The following is a 21407-nucleotide window of genomic DNA, read 5'->3' as shown; positions in this document are numbered from 1 at the left end:
ATGTTTAGATCCTGCAAGGAAGAAAAGAGCCAATCTAAATTAAATATATTTAGCATGAGTGAATATATGTTTTGTTGGTGGTGGTATTGGCACTTACAATGCTGTTTAATCACAATTTCTATAACCAAAACCTTCCCTAATTGTCCAGATGTCATGCAAATCATTATGAATCACACAGGATATTTCTCATTTCTTACAAAGATCAGTGCAGCAATAGATGACAGCTTTTAGCCAATCTTGGCTGATCTAAAAAAAATAATTGAGGATCAAATGTTATTAATACCAGGGGTGGGGGGAGGGGAGTTACTAAGAAATCCCAGAGAGGTCAGGAAGACATTCCAGAAGATGATAGAGTTCCATACTGTTGCCAAGAAAACTGTATTGATGGGTCTGCGTAGTCACTAGCAGCTAGCACAATTCAAGAGAGTCTTTACATTTATATACAAGATCGTATTTCTAATGCAGCATTCTTCCAAAGTATCTTGGTGGTAACGCTCTCCGCAAATGCATTTTTATCGGGTATATCTGGTACATTAACTATGACCAGAACAGAGACCTGACCATTGTCATCCAAGTTCTTGCAACGTATTACGTTGACTCCTGCAGGGCACTGTTGCATCTGAGTTCAGACATATGCTTAGCCATAACATGGTTTGTTGACTTTGTTTGGTTTGGCCATCGTAGCTTGTAAATCATGGTTTATACTTAGCATGTTATATGAAGCCCATCAATTAGAGCTGATTGTGTTACATGCTCAATTGTGGTTTGCTCAATGTGTGAACCAACTTTTTGTGGGCCTCCCCTTGAGAACTGTTTGGAAGTTTCAGGTCATCCCAGCTGTGGTTGCATATTGGTTTGCGACAGCATTGATTCTTGCACAGATCTGCTGGATATTGCCTGGTTGACCCAGCCCTGTATCTTACTTTCTTAGTATGTTAAGATCTGGCATTGAAGTTCATTTTCTTATTTTTGCCACATATCATGCTGCTTTGTTTCTAAGGCTTTGGAACCTTTTCACTAGAGAGACTTATCAATGTAGCTGATTAGGCAAAAACTATATTTTCAGTAGACAGTTTGTTTTAAATTAGTATTTCAATGGCTCGGTTTAATTTTATTTGTAAGCCACAATGCGTATAAAGTAGAAAAAACAGGCTGGGAATTTATTTAAATTAATGCTGATGCTACTGCTGCTGTGAGCCATATTTTTGGATTATGTCCTTTCCATCAGCTGAAGAGAAATGCAGTAAATATCTCTTCTTTTCAACATGTAATACAAACTGACACGGTTCAATTTGCAACCATATTGGTTGTTAAAACATAGTTCTGCCTTGTACAAAAATTCTTTTTAAGAATTTGCTTGTGGTACATAAATGTACTTACGACACGCTATTTGTCTGCTGCTATGTTTTTCAGACAGCACCATCACACTGAAGGCTAGAAATTATTTCCAGTGCTATCTACTGATCTCTATTATTTGGAAACTGAGATAGACTGAAAGAAATGTAGGTTTAGAACTTCCATTGTTCACTTTCTGAAAAAAAAAAGCTCCACCCACTCATGTATTGGCACACCCATGCGTATTTACCCCACGCAAAGCCTAGCTGGCCAGACCAGGTTGAGTTCCAGAAGAATCAAAGTGGGACACCCACACAGAATGCTAACTTTGTGTGATGGTTCCCAGGAACTCCAGTTCCCATGCATCTTTATATCTTCCAGCAAGGCTTGACCTGGCCATCAAAGCCAGACCACTCCTATTCTGGCACTTTGCTCCCACTTCCTTGTACTTTTCCAGCAGGTTCCCACTGCTTCCTCCAGTCTATATGGGAACCCAACAGTTCTTCTGGGAGGTGTAACTTGCTGCATCTTCTTCATGCTCTTCATTCTGGTATTTTTCCACAGGATGAAAACTTCCGGAGCAAATATTTCTGCCTCATGGCCTGTTTTGAATGGTTCTCACGTGTTCCATTTCCAAACAGATCCATTCACAGAAATGCCCCACTTTTATCACCATGCCACGGCATTGGACACTGACACACTAACAATAACATACTGGCATTAATATACTAATAGATAGTTTATGAATAATATAGTTATATATGGCTAGCATGGTGTGAGAACCTGTCAGGCCTAGCCCAAGGAAATCCAGGAGACCATACAGAAATTATCCAGCAAGGTTTATTAGCTACAACCCATTTACAGGAATCTTCCCAGACTGGAGCCCAGTTCCCAGGCTCAGCCAGTTCATACCGATGGTATTTCTCAGGGAGGTGCCAATCTCCTCCACTTATCTCTTCCTCGCTCCTCTGGAGATGTGAGCACATTCTTTACTCCCCTCCTACCATTCCAGTCCATCACAGAACCAGCATGGTGTAGTGGTGAAGGTGCTGGCCTAGAAACCAGGAGACTGTGAGTTCTAGGCCTCCGTTAGGCACACAAGCCAGCTGGGTGACTTCAGCCAGTCATTCTCTCTCAGCCCAACCCACCTCACAGGGCTGTTGCTGTGGGGAAAATATGAGGTGGGTATACAGGTAGTCCTCGGCTTATGTCCATTGGTTCAGCAACCGTTCAGAGTTACAACGGCACTGAAGAAATGGACATACAACTGGTTCTCGACATTCTGGCCATCACAGCAGGGAGTCGATGGTCATGTGATCGCCATTTGCAACCTTCCCTGCCGGCTTCCTACAAGCAAATTCAATGGAGAAGCCGGCAGAGAAGGTTACAAGTCACTCCGGTAAGTTGCTCCCGCTTCTTCTCCTGCCCATAGTACACAGAGCACACACACCCCACCCATGCACAGCCTCCACCGGCCCTCCCAGGCCCTCCCCTGGCCTCCCTACCACCTCCCCATGGCAACCCGGCACCTCCCCACCCACCCGTGCTCTTCATCTGAGACTCCCACTGCTCTCCGCTTAACGACCTACGCGTCTTGGGGTTACAACGGCAACCGGAACTGCCAGGATTGTCGTCACTAAGCAATGCAGTCACATGACATTGTGTTTTATGACCTCATGGCTTAGCAATGGCAATCCTGGTCCCAGTAGCCGCCGTAACCTGAGGACTACCTGTGTTAGGTATTTTTGCTACCTTGATAAATATATAAAAAAGGCAGGATAAAAGTATATAATGGTGGTCATGATGATGATGATGTAACTATGTGTGTGATAAAAGTTAGGATACCCCACTGGGGAGCTTGTTTTTTACTGTTTTAAAACTACGCCTTGGGGTCTGCAGCTGAGCTGTGATGAGCAGGATCTTTGGTTTACCTGAATGGTAAAGCTGTTCCAGTTGCTGAGTCTTTGACCGTGTGATGCCTTTTGCTTTCTCTCCTGCAGATCACTTGGATGCTGAATTCCTGGCAAGCGACAAACTCCCCACCAGCCACGCCCAGGTTAACAAAGAAATTAACGTTGCTTCGTCTGATAGCGAAGTGGAGATTGTGGGGGTTCAGGAGCATGCAAGGTGCTCATTAAATTTTTCTGCTTGCTTCTGGTTTTTAACTCTGACTGTAATTAAGTAGCTGGAATAAGTTTTCAAAATGAAGAATGTAGGCTGTTTGGATTATATTTTTGTTGCCCGCAGATGGCTTGATTCTTTTCCGATTACTTTCAGATATATAAACAGTATTTATATAGCATTTTTTAAAACACGTAATGCTGGGGCAAGCATCAAGAGCTCATAAAAGTGCATGATGATTGTGACAAGCTGCTTAAACCTCATTCTTACATAAAGTCAAAGCAGAGTAAGCCTAAAGGGGAGAAGTACAAGAAGTAAAGAGATCTTTTTTTGAAACAGGAATGAAGTGTCTCAAGCAGCAGGGGGACAAAGAATTCCAGTCATAGGGAGAAGTGAGATGAAGGCAGAGAAAACCAATGAGCTGCCAAAAGGGAAGGCGAGCAACAAAAGTGAAGAACTCTATGAACACAGGTGCCAAGACAAATATTCCTTAGTTTTCAGTTAAAGCCAAACTTGCAGAATTGTGTTCATTCTCCCCATACCAGGTCTTAACCATTAAAGGTTAACAAGAGAAGGACCTTTCTCCTCAAGTGCTCTTTCTTGAGAGGAGAGGTCTGAATCAAAGGCAGATGTTCAGCCTAGAAGGGCAGCCTTTGGTTATCCTGCAGGATATTCCAGCCTTTGATAGGATGCAGTGAATTCTGGTTGAGTGTCCTGCCAACAATCTCAACCTTAACCTTTAAATACTAAAGGACTCCTGGGGAATGAGGAAGTAGAAGCTTTTCTCAGATGTTTTAACAAGCCTCCAAAGCTAACAGAAAGGGATAAAGGCAGGTAGTTGAAAATACTGCAGTGCCCTTATAAAAGATGAAGGGGCTCGGAGAGGGTCAAGTCATACATGACGTTATATGTATGTATATTATTGGTCTGAACTAAGCAAATTTGGGAGTGGTTCCATTGGGCTCAGTTGTTGTTATCACTGAGCCTACTTCTAATTTAATGAACTTGGGGGACCATTGCATGAAATGTGAAATCTATGCATTGCTGTCATATCCTCTTTCCTGTTAGTGATGCTCTAAGGTTCTGAAAGTATTGATAGAAATATGTCCTCCATATTGTTAATACTTTGGGCAAACACGAGTATCATTTCTGTAAATATCCTTACAGTGATCCAATGTTTTCCATGGTCTCTTTCAATTCCCAAGATTTTGTGTAAAACTCATTAACTTGTAGACTAGCCACTGTTCTCTCTTCCTTACAGCCTCACCCCCCACCCCAGTAATGTGGAGATTGTAACATTAGCTTTGATGGACTATCGTATCAGTTCATGCAATAATATGAATGAAAGTAATATGACTGCATAAATTCTGAGGGTCATTCAAGCAACCGCTCTGGGATGGCTGTTGGCTCATGTCATTTTCATATCTGCCTCCTTTATAGTTTGACCTAGCCTTCCCACCTGGTGACTTCCGTTCTTGTCTGCCAGCATGGCTTTTGGAAACGACAAGTGTCACCCCAGAACATAATGGAGGGCCATCAGGTTGACTGGTTTAACCAAAACAAGCCAGTGTTTTTCTCAACTTTGTCACCTCCCTCTTCCTGCTTGGGCGTGCATTACAGATGGTTCTTGTCAAAGCAGCACTGCCTGTGAGTGAGCTATAACCCGCATTTGTACAAGGACATGTTCAAGAATGTTTCTTTCTTTGCTTTTATCTCAGATATGTCCATCCTCGTGGAGGAGTGATTCAGAGTGTGTCTTCGCGGAAACATGGCTCAGGTCTGCAGTGCACCCGGCAATCAGAAGCATGGACAGGCGTGGCCCCTCCACAGAATTGGTCTTCGCCACCCGAAGTGGTAGATCTCACGCTTGATGAGGACAGCAGACGGAAATACTTACTGTAATGCAATTTCACTGTGTTTTTAGTTATTTAGTCCTTTCCCTTTTGTGGCACAGAAGTTTCTGGATATTGCCTTGGTGTCCAAAGCATCTGCTCCTGGTGTTCTGGAAGTCAGACTCCTTTGGGAGAGTTTCCTCCTCTGCCTCTGCCCCCTCTCACCATTAGAATTGCAATGTCATATCCGAAGTTTCCGAAGGGAGCTTTCCTTTTGTGGAAAACATAGCACACTGAACTTCAGAGACAGCTTCCAAGTTTTTAACTGTGTGTATTTCAATTAGAGCGTTTGTTGATGGGAGCCATGATACCTTCTCAGTCACACCCTGTAGAGAGAGCTATACAGTTGCTTAAATTCACCACTAAAGCAGATGTTGCTGGTACCTTTGGGGCTTTATTTCCTTTCTCTCTTGCAGTGTAAGCATTAAAAACACTGCTGGCCTGGCAGGCTCCTGGTTCTGAGTATCCTCATTGTGATTGTAGCTTAATTGGGGGAGCTGACAAGCATTGAGTCAGGACCAGGGGCCTCCAGGTGGCAAATGGATTTGGTTACAGAAGGACCAAGGCTCGTTCACAAAAGGCCAACAATGTACACTGAGCAGCTTCATTTAAAATTCAGAAGATAATTTTCAGCTGCACTTGGGTCTCCCCCAGGGCTCAGATCTGAGTTTTAGAATAATGCCTTTTATCATTATTTTTTTCCTGTACTACTGTATTCCTACTGGTCATTTGGCTTGGCTTGTTACATCCTTTTTCTTTTGAAAAGAACAAGCACAAGGAACAAAGGCATCAGTACCTCATTTCTGATCTCAGGTGTGCTTTTCATAGACAGCTTGAAAAGTCAGGGTTGTAGCCATAATCCCATAACTGTGGGGTTGTAGATACATGAATGTAGAATGTGAGAACTAGAGGAGCTTGAACTGCCTTCACACAAAAGGTTGAAACAAGCCATTAAAAAGTCACTTGCTTCCCTTTCTGTTCTTGCTGAGAAACATTAGTGGGATTTGGAGATGCTAAGCACAAACTCTTCTTCCAAGAATTTTTCTCTTCCATGACCAGAGGGGGCTCAGCTCCGTTCCTTCTCAGGGTAGCTGACTGTAAATTGAAGCTAAGGAGAAGAAGAGGGGAGACACACAGCCCTGCATGCATAGCACATCTGAATAAAATTAAGGTATGCCGTGCTACGGCACCAATGCAGGAACGTCCAGCACTATTTTGCCTATATGAATCTGAATGTTTTCTCAATGGTTTTGCTGGATGTGTCAGTTACGCAAATAGATAACCAGAGGAAGGAAGGGGTGTTCACTTCTACACCCCTTCAGAAATGGCATGCAGCTTACTTGTACATTTGCTTTTAAAGTATAACATGAGAAATGCCACTTTAATTTTACTCAAGTCCCTTCAACTCTTGGATCTTCTTTTGAGTTCTTATTTAAACTGTACTGGATTTCACCACCAATTAAGAATGATGCAACTTGCTTTTAGAAACTCTTCTGGGCCTGATGCTCAGTTGTCTTCTGCAGGATTTAATCTTTGCTGCATGATGATATCATCCTCATTCCATCAGGGGGATAATACAGGCATTTATTCTGTGCCTAAGTGCTGGTGTCATTGGACAAGCTGGCCTCACATGCTTGCAGGTGTCAGGAAACATCTCAGTAACACACAAATATAACATCCTTGACCCCTGAAACTTCTTGAATCTCCTGATAGCTTGCATGCATGACCAGGAGGTTCGTGGAGTGATTTCAATTATTTGAAGTGTCCTCAGAAACTGGCCTTTTCTTGGGGAGAGCAAGTGATGGTCACTGGACCAAACCTCTGCATATACTGAGAATAGTAGCATAAAAGAGAGCTTCCTCTCTTCCCTGCATCCACCCCGCTAGAATGGTGAGGCTCACAAGTTAGGAAGAACTCCCCTGCAAGCTTAGCTGGTAAAGAATTGTAAGAGGAGCTACATTCGCTCAGGTGAAAAAAAGATCCTAGAACATCTTGTCTTCTGCTGCTTGCAAAAGTATGAGCTAAAACATGCACCCCCAGGTAGATCCAGGCCATTGAATGTAAATTTGCACAAGTCTATTCAGTTAAAAATTCCGTTACTTGTGTTAGGTTCAGCTGAGCAAAATGGATGGGTGAAAGCTGCTGGATGTAGAAATTCAGAGAGGTTCATTCATCCTTAAAAGGGCAAATGAATAACCAACCCCTTACAGAACTGTAAGTTTTATCTGTCCACATTTAACACAAAGTGGATTTGGACCTGACTGACAGCTACAGGTGGCTAAGAACCTCTAGCTGTGGAAAAAACAGGTTGCAATCTTCCTGGTTGCCTATACAGTCATTGTATGGAGGCCCTTAGAATTGCTGGGTTCTGATCTTGAGGTGGCACCTTTTGCTTCAACAACCCTGATGTGGTGAGGCCTTGTATCAGATTGTAAGTGGAAGAATTGTTCCTCTGAATGCACTGCTGTGCTAACAATCCCCCAGCACACATACAGTCAGAAAACCATGCTTCTTGTGGAAAAAAACCCACCCTACACTGGAACCCCCTAGTTGATTTCAGGATGTAATAAGACCTATAAAGTAAATAGTTTGGGAAGAATTGCAATACTGCATCTCTTGACTTAGGGAAGAGTATCTCTTTAATCAGGCATTGACACCTTGTGAAACTTGAGTCTTATTTCCTACAACAAGTAGGGCAGAAGGGTATTTATGCCCACCAGTCAGAAGAGACACTGGCCTTCACCAGGGATGCAGCATGCAGCTCTCCAGATATTGCTCAAGTGCAGTTCTCATAATCCCACACTAATGGCACAACATCTGAAAGACTACTTGTTGCTCATGCTTATCCTTCATCTTGTGGTTCTTAAGGCAACCAGCAGTGTGTGCAGATCAGGTGCTTCCAAGCCAAAGAGCCATCTTTTCTTTTTCTCTCAAATGCTGGTTCCACATCTTATCAGAAAACAATCCAGAAAACAAAACAATCCATGTTTCCACATGGAAACATCAGACTGAGGATGTTTCTCACTCCCTAGCTAGGGTGGTATCCCATAAGACTGTGGGGCATGTGTGAGGTAGCATGGCTCTAATGAGGACATAACAGAGCATTTGGTTCTTCCCCACTTGACTGTCACCATGGCTGAAAAGAAGGTCGCCCCAGAGAAGGGAGATCTACCGTACTGCAGTTCGGTCTACCTGCACGCTTTCAGCTTTCTCACTCAAACGGTAATAGCATGAAACTGCATAATGGGGGAAGCAGATCTGATGGAGGTGCCTGTGAAGATGGGACAAGTGGAATTTAACCTAGAGCAGCTGCTTTGTGCTACTTTTAATTGAGTTTCTTTTCAAAACAGAAAAGACGGGGTGGTTTGGTTTGGTTTGGTTTGGTTTGGTAAGGAAAACTGATCTACTGATCGAATAAATCCAGTATTTAGTCTCTTCATGTTGGCCAGTACCAGAAGCATCAGAGGAGCATACTGGTGGATTGTCCTTTAAAATGAAGAGGAAGAAAAGCTATTTTTTAGTTTGTATTTGCTGTGACTTCCATGTATATATAAAAATTTGACTGCATTCTAACCAAACTTCTTCCAATTGCGCACTGTGTTTGTTCTAAAGGAATCATGAGGTTTTTAGCTTGGTAACCAGTTTTTCCTCTCTTTTTTTAATTAAAAACACTACATTTTTTCTCACTTGAAGAATTTTAAAAAGTAATCTTTTTAAAAAGAAAGAGCAGGAAGAAAAAAAAATACAATCACTGGATAGCTAAAGAATTAGGAGTTTGATTTTTATTTTTGCTATTTTTATTTTATTTTATTTTGGCAGAACAACCTGTTTTGATTTGCCTTTTGCTCTATTGAAAAGTGAGATTGTAGCCATTGTATGGTTAAGAATCAATGCACTTGATAATTTTAGCACAGCATGCCCACTTTGGGTTTGCTGTCATCTGAACCTTCAGTAAAGTTGGCATTTGGGCTGCAAAAACTGATTTCACTATAAGCATTTGGCATGCTGCAGCACCAGGCTGTCGGGCTTCTAATTTTCTTGGCAGGCCTGGTTTTAACAGCACATCTTCCATAAGGAAGATGGGGGGGAAAAGCTAGAATTTGTTTTCAATTGTGTAACTGCTGAGTTTAAAAAGTCAAAAACACACATGAAAAGTTCTTTTTAACACACATTCTTCTCTCCATGTAGTATTTAATGGTCTTTGGAGAAAAAAAATAGAGTGATATTGAATATATATATATGTGAATATATGTGTATATGTATATATATGCATATATATATGTATATATATATATATGCATATGCACAAGATGAGACTTTCTGGGTTTTTTGTTTTGTTTTTTGAAACAAGTCTGTAGCATAAAGTTTAAACTATTTTAAAGGAAAATAATAAAATAGAGTGAATTATTTAAACAATACCTTACTTTGTAGCATGTGAGGGTTTTTGTGGCGATGTTTTCTTGGACTTTTAGGGAAAGTCTTCTGAGATGGTCTACGTAAGGATTCCTGGCCACAGCCGTTTCCCTTCTATTTCCCAACAGTCACCAGCACATTCTGCTTCAGTGAAGAGTCAAAACCTACCCTCTCCCCTCTCCCCTCCAATGGAACTGGAGCTCCATAGGCTAAACCCTACAGGTCAGATTTGAGTTGGGGCCACTAGTGATGCCATAGGGGGGCTCCATCCTCCCATGCCTCTCTGCAAACTTGATCATAAAATTTCTCCAGCTCTTTGTTTAACAGGGAATTGTTCCATTAATAGGCAATGGCCTCTTATAGCGTGTGCATACAGACAACCCTGCCGACGTAAAGGGAAACCAGCTCACACATCTCTCGCTGCTGCTTTGCAGTCCAACTGCAGTCAGTGTGCTTCCCCAGCTTGGCTTTCCTTAATAGACAGAACGCATCCTATTGCCTGTTGCTGTTGCTGAATAAAGGATTTCAAAGCATATCTCATACATCATCTCAGTCATATTATAGCCAAGCAAACTAGATCAATATTCTGCCCATATTGCTGATGGAATCAGAGAAAAAGGAGCTTGCTATAATCATCTAGAGAGTCCTCCTGGTAGAGGAGACTTGAAACTGAGTTATCTTGACTCACCATTCAAACTTTGCCACCATGCTCTCTTACTAATGGCTTCATGGTGAAAATGCTTTGTAAAAGCATTTGTAAAAATTGCCCTAGACTACATATGAAATCCTAACCATGGTCTGGATTTGAAACAAAGTTTTTAAACCCCGAGTTCCAAACGAGGTCTACTGGATCTCATTCAAACAAACACTTTTTTGAAGCAGGAATGATAAAAGAATGTAAACATTTTAATAAGGCCTGATATGCTCAGAAGTGACAAAACACTAAGGTCAGAGAGAACTGGATGTTGGAGCTGGAATGGAGTCTCTCTGGGAAGGCGGCGTGGCTGAAAGCTGGAACTCTGAGCAGGAACATTCCCCAGTTACAGTTGCTTACACTCATAATAACTAATAGTAAATGTTCTCATAAGCTTTGCAAGGCAGGATTCAAGCTGTGTGAATGTGCATCTCAGCAGAGTGGAGACAATCACCTACATCATTTTGGAGAGCAAAAATGGGCTTTCCTAAGAAAAACCTGGTTCTAGGGTGCCTCTCTGGGAAGATTACAGAGGAACCAGTCCTATTGTTTCTACTCTCATTGTTAAGATAGCAGCTCACCCTTTGGGGCATTTCACAGATCGAGTAACTGAGGAGCTTTTAAACAACCCTGAAACTGGGGAGCCTTCCATGGGGAAAACATTTTTGATGTCTAGCTGGACAGAAAAAGGCCCCAGTCAAATGAAATGAAGAAATGAGACATGTATGGAAAAATTGCTGAACCAAGTTGGTGGAGTTCAAGAAATAAGGAATGTGAAGAATTCTGAGAAATGTATTACAAGTAACTTTGAGACCAACAATTTAAAAAATTGATCTGAACACCACATATAAGAAACTGGCAGTAGGGCTGATTGGATAACAACAGACTATAAAGAATGTCAAATAATTTGAATGAATTATTTCTATCTGTCATCTGAATTGAGATATCCAGCAAGGGAATCTGAAGAGCCCTGGCAAATGGTGCTGATGAAATTTAGGTCTAGATACAGAACTAGCAAAATACATAATATGTTCCTGAGATGGGCTTCTCTAAGGGAGGACTAATGTTTGGAACTTAACTTTTTCAAAAAGGATCCAGGAAATTGTATGGGATATATTAGTGGAAAGTGTTCTCAAAGAGAGAATTACCAGGTCTCTAAATGGAGGATTCTCTTGCTGAAGAATCAATATTGGACAAATGATTTGGCCTTTAAGAATAACCAAAAACATGAATACAGAGGGTAAATAGTGTTTATTATTTTTGTATAATAAACACTTGATTTTGATAATGCAGACTTGACTTTGAGAAAAATCTCTCACCAAAGACTTCTGAGCAAGCTTAGTGGTCAAAAGGTGAAAAGTGAATGGATATTCTTGCAGTGGATAGTAGCGTCATGCTGACTGAAGCTGTTCCTAAATTATCTGGAGTTTCAGATGAGGCATTGGCTCTATCCTTTTACTTGGAGCTCCAGAAAGAACTTTCTGAACTGAGGAATTAAATATTAAAATATACAGTCAGGTCCAGAAATATTGGGACATCGACACAATTCTAACAACTTTGGCTCTATACACCACCACAATGGATTTGGAATGAAACAAACACAATGTGCCTTAACTGCAGACTGTCAGCTTTAATTTGAGGGTATGTACATCCAACTCAGGTGAACGGTGTAGGAATTACAACAGTTTGCATATGTGCCTCCCACTTATTAAGGGACCAAAAGTAATGGGACAATTGGCTTCTCAGCTGTTCCATGGCCAGGTGTGTGATATCCCCTCAGTACCCCAATTACAATGTGCAGATAAAAGGCCCAGAGTTCATTTCAAGTGTGCTATTTGCATTTGGAGTCTGTTGCTGTCAACTCTCAAGATGAGATCCAAAGAGCTGTCACTATCAGTGAAGCAAGCCATCATTAGGCTGAAGAAACAAAACAAACCCATCAGAGAGATACAAGAACATTAGGCGTGGCCAAAACAACTGTTTGGAACATTCTCAAAAAGAAGGAACGCACCGGTGAGCTCAGCAACACCAAAAGACCCGGGAGACAACGGAAAACAACTGTGGTGGATGACCGAAGAATTCGTTCCCTGGTGAAGAAAACACCCTTCACAACAGTTGGCCAGATCAAGAACACTCTCCAGGAGGTAGGTGTATGTGTGTCAAAGTCAACAATCAAAAGAAGACTTCACCAGAGTGAATACAGAGGGTTCACCACAAGATGTAAACCATTGGTGAGCCTCAAAAACAGGAAGGCCAGATTAGAGTTTGCCAAACGACATCTAAAAAAGCCTTCACAGTTCTGGAACAACATCCTATGGACAGATGAGACCAAGATCAACTTGTACCAGAGTGATGGGAAGAGAAGAGTATGGAGAAGGAAAGGAACTGCTCATGATCCTAAGCATACCACCTCATCAGTGAAGCATGGTGGTGGTAGTGTCATGGCGTGGGCATGTATGGCTGCCAATGGAACTGGTTCTCTTGTATTTATTGATGATGTGACTGCTGACAAAAGCAGCAGGATGAATTCTGCAGTGTTTCGGGCAATATTATCTGCTCACATTCAGCCAAATGCTGCAGAACTCATTGGAGGGTGCTTCACAGTACAGATGGACAATGACCCAAAGCATACTGCAAAAGCAACCAAAGAGTTTTTGAAGGGACAGAAGTGGAATGTTATGCAATGGCCAAGTCAATCACCTGACCTGAATCCCATTGAGCATGCATTTCACTTGCTGAAGACAAAACTGAAGGGAAAATGCCCCAAGAACAAGCAGGAACTGAAGACAGTTGCAGTAGAGGCCTGGCAGAGCATCACCAGGGATGAAATCCAGCGTCTGGTGATGTCTATACGTTCCAGGCTTCAGGCTGTGATTGACTGCAACGGATTTGCAACCAAGTATTAAAAAGGGAAAGTTTGATGTATGATTATTATTCTGTCCTATTACTTTTGGTCCCTTAACAAGTGGGAGGCACATATGCAAACTGTTGTAATTCCTACACCGTTCACCTGAGTTGGATGTACATACCCTCAAATTAAAGCTGACAGTCTGCAGTTAACGCACATTGTGTTTGTTTCATTCCAAATCCATTGTGGTGGTGTATAGAGCCAAAGATGTTAGAATTGTGTCGATGTCCCAATATTTCTGGACCTGACTGTAAATACTGTTCAGGGTTAGCAGGTATGAAGTAGTTCACATTTGGACAAGACAATCCCAACGTCTTATATACATAGTTGGCCTTCTTAGATCTTAGGATTACGGTAAGTAACCAGATGAAATACTAACCCAGCTGGTGTGAAAAAAGAATATTCCATGTTGAGAATAATTGAGAAAGGAATGAAAAATCTAAAGATCATTATAATACTGTCTTCACAAAAGCATTACCACACCAAAAATGCCCACCCTCCCACCAAATCTACAGTGCAGGTCATCACACTTCAAAAAAGATAATTGCAACATGAAGAAAGTGAAGAAAGGGATATTATAGAATCAGTGCAACTCCCTGGCAGTAAAAGTTTATAATGTTCGTGGCTTAGAACAAGATCAATACAGAATGGAGAAGGTGAATTAGGAGAATCTGCTCTCCTTCTCAGAACACTAAAGTGTGGAGTTGTGCCTTGAAGTTGAAGGATGGGAGATTCTGAACAGATCCATTTTTATTTATCTTGCTAGATTTATATCCTGCCTTTCCTCCAAAAGGTCAAAGGAGCTTGCACAAGATCCCTTTTCATTTTATCCCCACAAAAAATAAAATCCTGGCTTCTCCCAAGTTCATGCCAGAAGCCAGTATGTTCATCATCACCAGTTTAAATCTATTGATCCAATACATTCCTGATCTTGCTGCTAAGTTAGATTTTGCTCCCAAACCAAGTTTCAAATGATCCTGTGTTGCCTACTTGCTTTTTATTACGTGGTCCATTAGGTGCTCTGAGAATAGTCAACCCTCCCTAACTAAGAAGAAACCTGATAGGTCTCTTTTTGTTTGTTTTTGTTAACCTGTGTCCAAGTAGCTCAACAGATTTTTGTTCTTTCCCTAGGCCATCAGTCTACTTATTCCGGTAAGTATCTCCATTTTCTACATCTTCAGACAGGACAATTTTCAGCTTTAAAAGTACGATAAACTTTGGCTTGTGTAACAGAATGGACTTTTTCTTCTACCAAAATATCATCTAGGTTATATGTCATTTCTTTAAAGGCATAATTGTCCTTTTTCAAATATGGTTTATAGCTGTGAGGGCTTGTTCCTTAAAGGATATTCCTTTACATTGTCACAGACAGGAACTCCCTTTTCTAGGGATTATCCCAATCTCCAAATCAAATTTCAAGGTGACTTGGGACCTTTGAAACATGAAAAATCCTTCAATTTGCCATTCATTTGACCTCCCTCATTTCTCCTGAATTTAGGCTGTGCTCCAGAACAAGAGCCGAAAATCTGTTTGCAGCAACAGAAATTCTGGGGAAGTCTAAGCCACACCGCAGCAGAATGCTGCAATTGTACAAATGATACTGTTTTATCAACATTGCATAACTATTCTTATTTTTATTTTAGTCTAGCTCACCAAAGGAGAAGCAACAATCCATATCAGGAACTGAACTATCCGTGATTGCTATAAATGTTCTCAGGCTTCTGAGATGCACATACACAGGTTGGGAAACACTGCTCTAGATGCGTGTTTGAGGCTATATGGTGGCTGTGATTGTGCCTAACAGCCCTGAGATGTCCTCATTTTTCAATAGAGAGCTCAAGAGAAAAAAATATTGCTCCATTTTGTTTTTACACAAACCAGGATAATAGGAAATTATATCTTTTCCCAGACTTCAGTTCTGGGCTTTAAAAGTTTAAGCCAAGAGCTACTGGATTTGGACTGCCAAATCTAGATGGCCACTAGATGGTAGGAAAGACTTACTGTTTGTTTGTTTTTAAACTTCTTTGCTGCCATCTAGTGACTTTGGATTTTGCAGCCTGGATTTGGTAGTGCTGTTTAAACCACGTGGATGGATCTGAAAGGTGCTACTGGACTAGTTTTGGTCGTAATTGAACCAGGTTCATTCAAGGCCAAACTATCAGTCTTCCAAAACAGGCGCTCTCCACTTCGTTGGGACTAAACTCCCCAAATTCAAAGCCAACATAGACACATTTGGAAGTGGGGAACAGTGCAATATAAATGGTATCTGCTACTTACTAAAAATTAAAGAGCAACCATGGAGAGAGACCATGTTTGGGAGTTTAGGTTGGGAGGGATCTTGTCATGTGACAATTAATGGATTTTTTTCCCCATCTTTTTTTGATGGAACCATTTTTGCAACCAAGTTCCTTTGTGACAGAACCTTCTAGCCTCAGTCAGTTTGGTATTGGCCTTTGGCCTTATAAGAAAAGGCGGGTGATGCAATTCCACATAAGCATATTAACATCCAGAACATTGTGGGAGAAATTGGATTCTTCTTGCTGAAATGTTGATCTGTGGATCAGCCTGTCAGCTTTGGTTCTACTCAGTTTCTTCCCCATCATAGCAATTCCCCCATCTCACAATTGTTTTTTGCCATTTTCCTTATTTTTCTCCCAAAGAACCATGAAAATTGTGCAAATTATATTCATTTTTATGCACATTTTTCTTAATGAGTACCCATTTGTATGCATTATTCCTAATATGCAGGGTTTTTTGCATGCAGTAAAATACATTTTGAGGTCTTTTCTTTCACCTAGGATATTGCAGTTTAGTTGTAAATGACTTCACAACATTTGCCCAAAATGTGTATGCATTTTATGTATATACACACACATACAGAAATATATATATAATGTATACATTAGGAAATATACTTTTCCTAATGTACAGGTTTTTTGCATGTATTGAAATACACTTTTTGTGTGGATTGTCCCCTGATGCAATGCTTCCCAACCCTGGGTAAATTACTCAAAATTGGGTAAAGTGGTTTTTCTTTGGGTAACAACACATGAACCCATTACCCAATCACAAAAGGATCATTTAAATTGACTTAAAGATTGCCACGTGTACTAAAATATATTCAAAAATCTCCCAAGGTATTCCTTTTAAGATGAAAATTGATGAAATTACCAATGGTAATTTGTTGAAATGACATAAAGATCATTCAATGATATTGTGTTTATAATACAGGTAGTCCTTGAGTTATGATCATTTGTTCAGTGACTGTTTGAATTTAGGGTTTTGGGTAATGAAGGAAAAAGTTTGGGAAGCACTTTTTTACAAAGTTACAAGTCGCATTGCACAACTGAAGAAAGTACAGATAATGGTGTATAGTTACATTCCAATTCTTTCTCGATCCAACACTCTTCAGATGTCTTGGAGCTGCACATTAAAAGGTCCCTAGCCATCGAGAGACACCAGTTGGGAAAACAAAGCATGGAGGTTTGGAAAATACAGATTGGATACAAGCTGTTGAGTGTTTGTAATGTTGTGCAAAGAATAAGGAAAGGCTTTGCCCAATGAGCATCCAGTTTAGAAATCCAGGAGATGAAAAGAGTAGAAGAGAAAATGGAAACAGAAGCAATTCCAGGAAGGTGCAGGCCTAATTCCTGAAGGGTCCCCAATCTTTGTGGAAAAAGATGAAAGAAAGGAGTAGAAGAGCAGCATTTGATAGCTTTAAATATCAGGGCAGATCCGTTGCTCTGAGTTTTTTAGGTCCCTGAACTGTTACACAGAAAATATTTGTTGGTGATGAGCAAGTTTTTGAGTATATCTCTTTTCCTTTTCTTGGTGCAAACAGAATTCACAGAGACCAAACTTCATTACTATATTTTTGTAGGTGCACCTGAGCCCAATCATTGGACACATCCAGCAAGGGAAAGGCGGGAGGGCTCTCAAGGAAATGGCCATTAGCACCAGAGCTACCTAGCAAATCACTGCCTGCTTTTGTCCCATTTTTTAATCTGTATTTAAAATGTCCAGCATGGGTATCTCTTGTTCAGTATAAGTTCATTAGGTGGCGCCAAAGTTGGCTAAAGATTTTGAAATATCTATGGAACTGAAACATTGCTGCGTATGAACACATTTTTCCTTTTTTTAAAAAAAAATTGCTACGCCTCAAAGAAGATCATTCTTTAAAAGGACTTGATGCAGGTAGACAAGAATGGTCATAGGAGATGACCTGCACCACATGGGCAGATCACGTGTCTTGCATGCAGAAGACACAAGGTTCAAACCAGGATAGGGTAGTGGCAAAGGTGCTGGATTGACATTAGAAAAAGAAGGCTCTAATCCAGCCTTAGCCACATAAGCTCCCTGGATGGCTATCTAGGCTACCTTGAGCTCTTCAATGAAAGGCATATTAATCTAATAAATCTAGTAGCAGGAAGGACTGGGAAAGCACCCACCTAAAACTCTGGCAACCTTGAATTCTCTTGTGAGCTATATAGCCTCGTCTTGTATTAGCTAGCTTTATTTATGTTCCATGTGCATTGATATACGTTCCACCTTCTGTAATGTACTGATAGATTTCTTTTCTATCCTGTTCTTGTCTGTTTCCATCAGACAAACAGGTTTTGCAAGTTTTGAAGGAACATCGAAACTTGCAAAGCCTGTCTGACCAAATGTGAGGATGAGAGCCATCTCAAGCATCAGAAAGAAAACAATGGTTATATTTGCATCACCTGTCAAAGAACATTCACATTACTTTCCATGCTTGGTTGCTTGCTGATGTTTACCCTTGATTCTAAAACTCCTGCTACACATTTTTCCCCCAAATGATCTTCTGCTTGTGATTGTTTTCCCTTTAAGGAACAGGCGCTAAATGTTGTGTCTCTGCACAAATTACATATATGTTTGGTCTAGGCATGCCATAACTGGAGCACAAAAACCCAGCCATGGGTTGAGGCAGATGGAGGCAGAGATACAGAAATCTTTCATTCATGCCCCCTGGTGGTCTGCCATATATTTGATGCCCAGTATGGTATCTGCACTTTTGGATCCCTTCCAAAATAAAGAAAAAGTGAGAACTATCCTAACCGTATATTGCTGGTACTGTATCTCTGAGTTGGTAGGATGTGGGTTTCCAAGGTAGTCTCCAGATTAGAGATTTTGTCTTGCATAGAAGAACGTGAGCGTGCTTGGATAAAGCTGGGCTTTGACTGTGCTTGTGGCAGACTGGCCAGAATGTGTTGCATTGGACTGTGCTTCATGGCATAGATGCAACTAACTCTGAAAACCTAATCTATACCTTCCCTATCTTACTAAAAAGTGTTGTGTGAAGGTCTCGGTTGACCCAAGCTATGATGGATGGTGGAAGGAAATAGCAGTGGGCCCATCTGATGATGGCCATGACACATGGAAGGTTGCGACTTAGAATGTAAGAGTAAAAACGTATAACACCGCCTGAAATAACATCTGAAATGAAAGAAATATATCAGATGTATCAAACTAGGAGGAAGGAAGAGGATGCAGTAGATCTGAATGATGATGGTTTTATATTGTGGAGTGGCTGAGTATATGCAGGGAAGTGAAGGTGTGCCTTTCCTTATGGATGGAAGAGCTGTAATGAATGAATTGGTTCATCAGAATGGTTTGGGATGTTTAGGAAAGCAGGAATCCATGGGTTAATAATGGGTGAATTTACATCCAGGGAATGTTAATAATGAAACAGCCAGAGATGAGTTTGGAGAAAAATTGTGCAATGTTTTCAATGAATGTGGTCCAGGGGGAAAAAAATTCTTTAGGTGACATGAATGGATGCTTGGAAAAATGACAAGAGAGTACAGAAAAAGAGTTTGGGGCCATTTGGCAACTCAAGAATAAATGAGAATGGTGACTTTTGGGGAAGCATCTGCTTAGAAAAAGATACAATATGTTTGTTTCAAAAACAAGATGTAAGCATAAGTCTATTTGTACATACACATGGCAAAGGAATGAACATACATTTAACAGTATGATGGATGTAATTGTTTATGATGAAAGACTGAGAGAAGAATTCAGGGATGGTGAGATAGCCTGCATGTGAAACAGTCCATTTTTACTAGTGTCAAAAGTGAATTTTGGGAAGAAATTGGCATGGAAGAACAGAAGACTGAGAGTAGAATGATGCAGGAAGTGAAATATGAACTTTCTATAAAAAATACCGGAAACTGGTTGAATCTTCCCAAGAAAATTAATAGAAAGTAGTATAAGAAAAAATGATGCAGAAGCCATCTAAAACTGAGTGAAATAATTTTGTTAGAGAGGGTCACAGAAGTGTGTGAAGTTGTGTTAATGAGAAAATGGTGGTGGAAGGAGCAGCTGATGAGGAAAAATGCACGTGAGAGATTGATTGCAGGAAAAGAGGAGGAAGAGAAGGAAAAGATAATGTATAATGTGTATAGACAAAAAGCTTCAAAGCATACATTTAAAGAGAATGAGGAATGGTGGCGATCAAAAGGGACAGAGAAAATGCAGAACAATTTTGGTGGAAGTACATTGTTTTGGAAGTGAGAAAAGCTCAGCAGAGTCTTTAGGGAAGTAAATGGAATTTAAAAGAGAGAGAGAGTTGAAATGATTTGGAATGAGATAGAAGTAAGGGAATGCTGGAAGGAGTGTTTTAGAGATTTGGCTGGGGAAGATAATGAGAGAGGAAAGATTATTATGTCCAAGAGTGGAATTGAAGGAAATGCTGTAGGTGTTAGAGCAAAGAAAATATTCTATGCAAAGGAAGTCATAAACGCAATGAGAATGTTGAAAAGTGGTAAGGCTCCAGGTGTAGATGGCATAATTGGAGAAATGTTAAAATATGGATGTATTTGTTTAGAGAGTGTTAGGGACAGATAATTCCTGGAGAAAGTCTGTCTCTGTAATCACTAAGAATCAAACACTAACTTGAAGAGCTTTAAAAAAAAATGACTTAACGTGTGAAGACTACAAATGTTACTCTTCCTGTAGATTAAGGGAAAAATAGCAAAAATGCAAAACTACATGGGATTAATTTGTAAACTATGCCTGGGAAGTGTTTGGCAGAATTCTGTCTGAAAGGGTAAAAGAGATGAAAATCAGCAAAATTCAAGAAATACACAGTGACTTTGTGCCAGGCAAGGGAGAGTGGGAATCAGATGTTTCCTTTTCAACGGGTCAGTTCAAAAATGTATGAATATGGGACAGAAAGTTTAGTGTAGATCTGGTAATTTGGAGCAAGTGTACAATAGAGTAACTAGACTTAAGTCATGGAAGGTTTTGCACAAATATGATGAGCTAGTTGCTGGAGCTAATTTATTTTTATTTATTTAATTTATTTATTAAATTTATATGCCACCCATCTCCCCCAGAGGGTGACTCTGGGTGGCTCACAGTTAAAATCAAACCTCAAAAACAATTAAAAATATAAATATCCACATTAGTTAAAAAATCAAACTATATAAAAAGACTATATACATAATAAGAACGTAATGAAGGTGAATGTAGTAAGAGCACGATGAACATAAAACATATGAGAACAATTGGAATCGTTAGCTAGTGAATAGTTAGTGAATAGTCCCAATACTGGGTCGAGAATATATCACCAATGTGGGATGTTAATTTGTTTTTTAATATATTAATGGAAAAAATGTAGAAGTCATGCTTGTGATGACATTAGGGGTGTGTTAATTGGAAATGTGAATGTATGTGAATTTCTGTATGCAGATGATTTTTTAATTATTTATTTTTATTTATGAAACAAACATATATGGCCGCCCAACTCACACATGGTGACTCCAGGTGGCTTACCGAATTAAAATCCACAATACAAAAAGCCTATCAACCTACCTCCCTCCCCAATCCCACAGCGGCCACAAACACAATCAAATCAACCACTTCCTCGGCTCCATATCAACCTGGGGTCCCCAGGCCTGCTGGCAGAACCACCTCTTCAGGGCCTTCTGAAAAGTATCAAGGTATAGGCCAGTCTTATCTTCCATGGAATGATATTCCACAGGGAGGGAACCACCAAAGAGAAGGCCCCTTTTTGTGGTCC

The 21407-nt window shown here is 40.5% G+C and overlaps 1 protein-coding gene across 5 annotated transcripts in view; it reads left to right on the top strand.

Moving 5' to 3' along the window:
* ARK2N (arkadia (RNF111) N-terminal like PKA signaling regulator 2N) overlaps positions 1–8109 on the top strand; it is a 59111-nt gene extending 51002 nt beyond the window's left edge. For 3 of the 5 annotated variants that reach the window (XM_025166113.2, XM_007427310.4, XM_025166114.2), the window contains exons 5-7: positions 3336–3462; positions 3796–3927; positions 5175–8109. In XM_025166113.2, the coding sequence (XP_025021881.1) occupies positions 3336–3462; positions 3796–3927; positions 5175–5358 (443 nt within the window). In that variant the 3' untranslated portion in view covers positions 5359–8109. The remainder of the gene's footprint in view (positions 1–3335; positions 3463–3795; positions 3928–5174) is intronic. The other 2 variants (XM_025166115.2, XM_007427311.4) reach the window with 1 other exon arrangement.
* Positions 8110–21407: the final 13298 nt, after the last annotated feature.

Source organism: Python bivittatus, unplaced genomic scaffold (assembly GCF_059951505.1).
Source record: "Python bivittatus isolate LINGU-HERP-01145 unplaced genomic scaffold, Pbiv_v1 ctg000570_np1212, whole genome shotgun sequence".
In the NCBI taxonomy this organism is placed as follows: Eukaryota; Metazoa; Chordata; class Lepidosauria; order Squamata; family Pythonidae; genus Python; species Python bivittatus.
The sequence above is the reverse complement of the archived record's forward strand: the minus strand, read 5'-3'. Positions and strand labels throughout refer to the sequence as shown.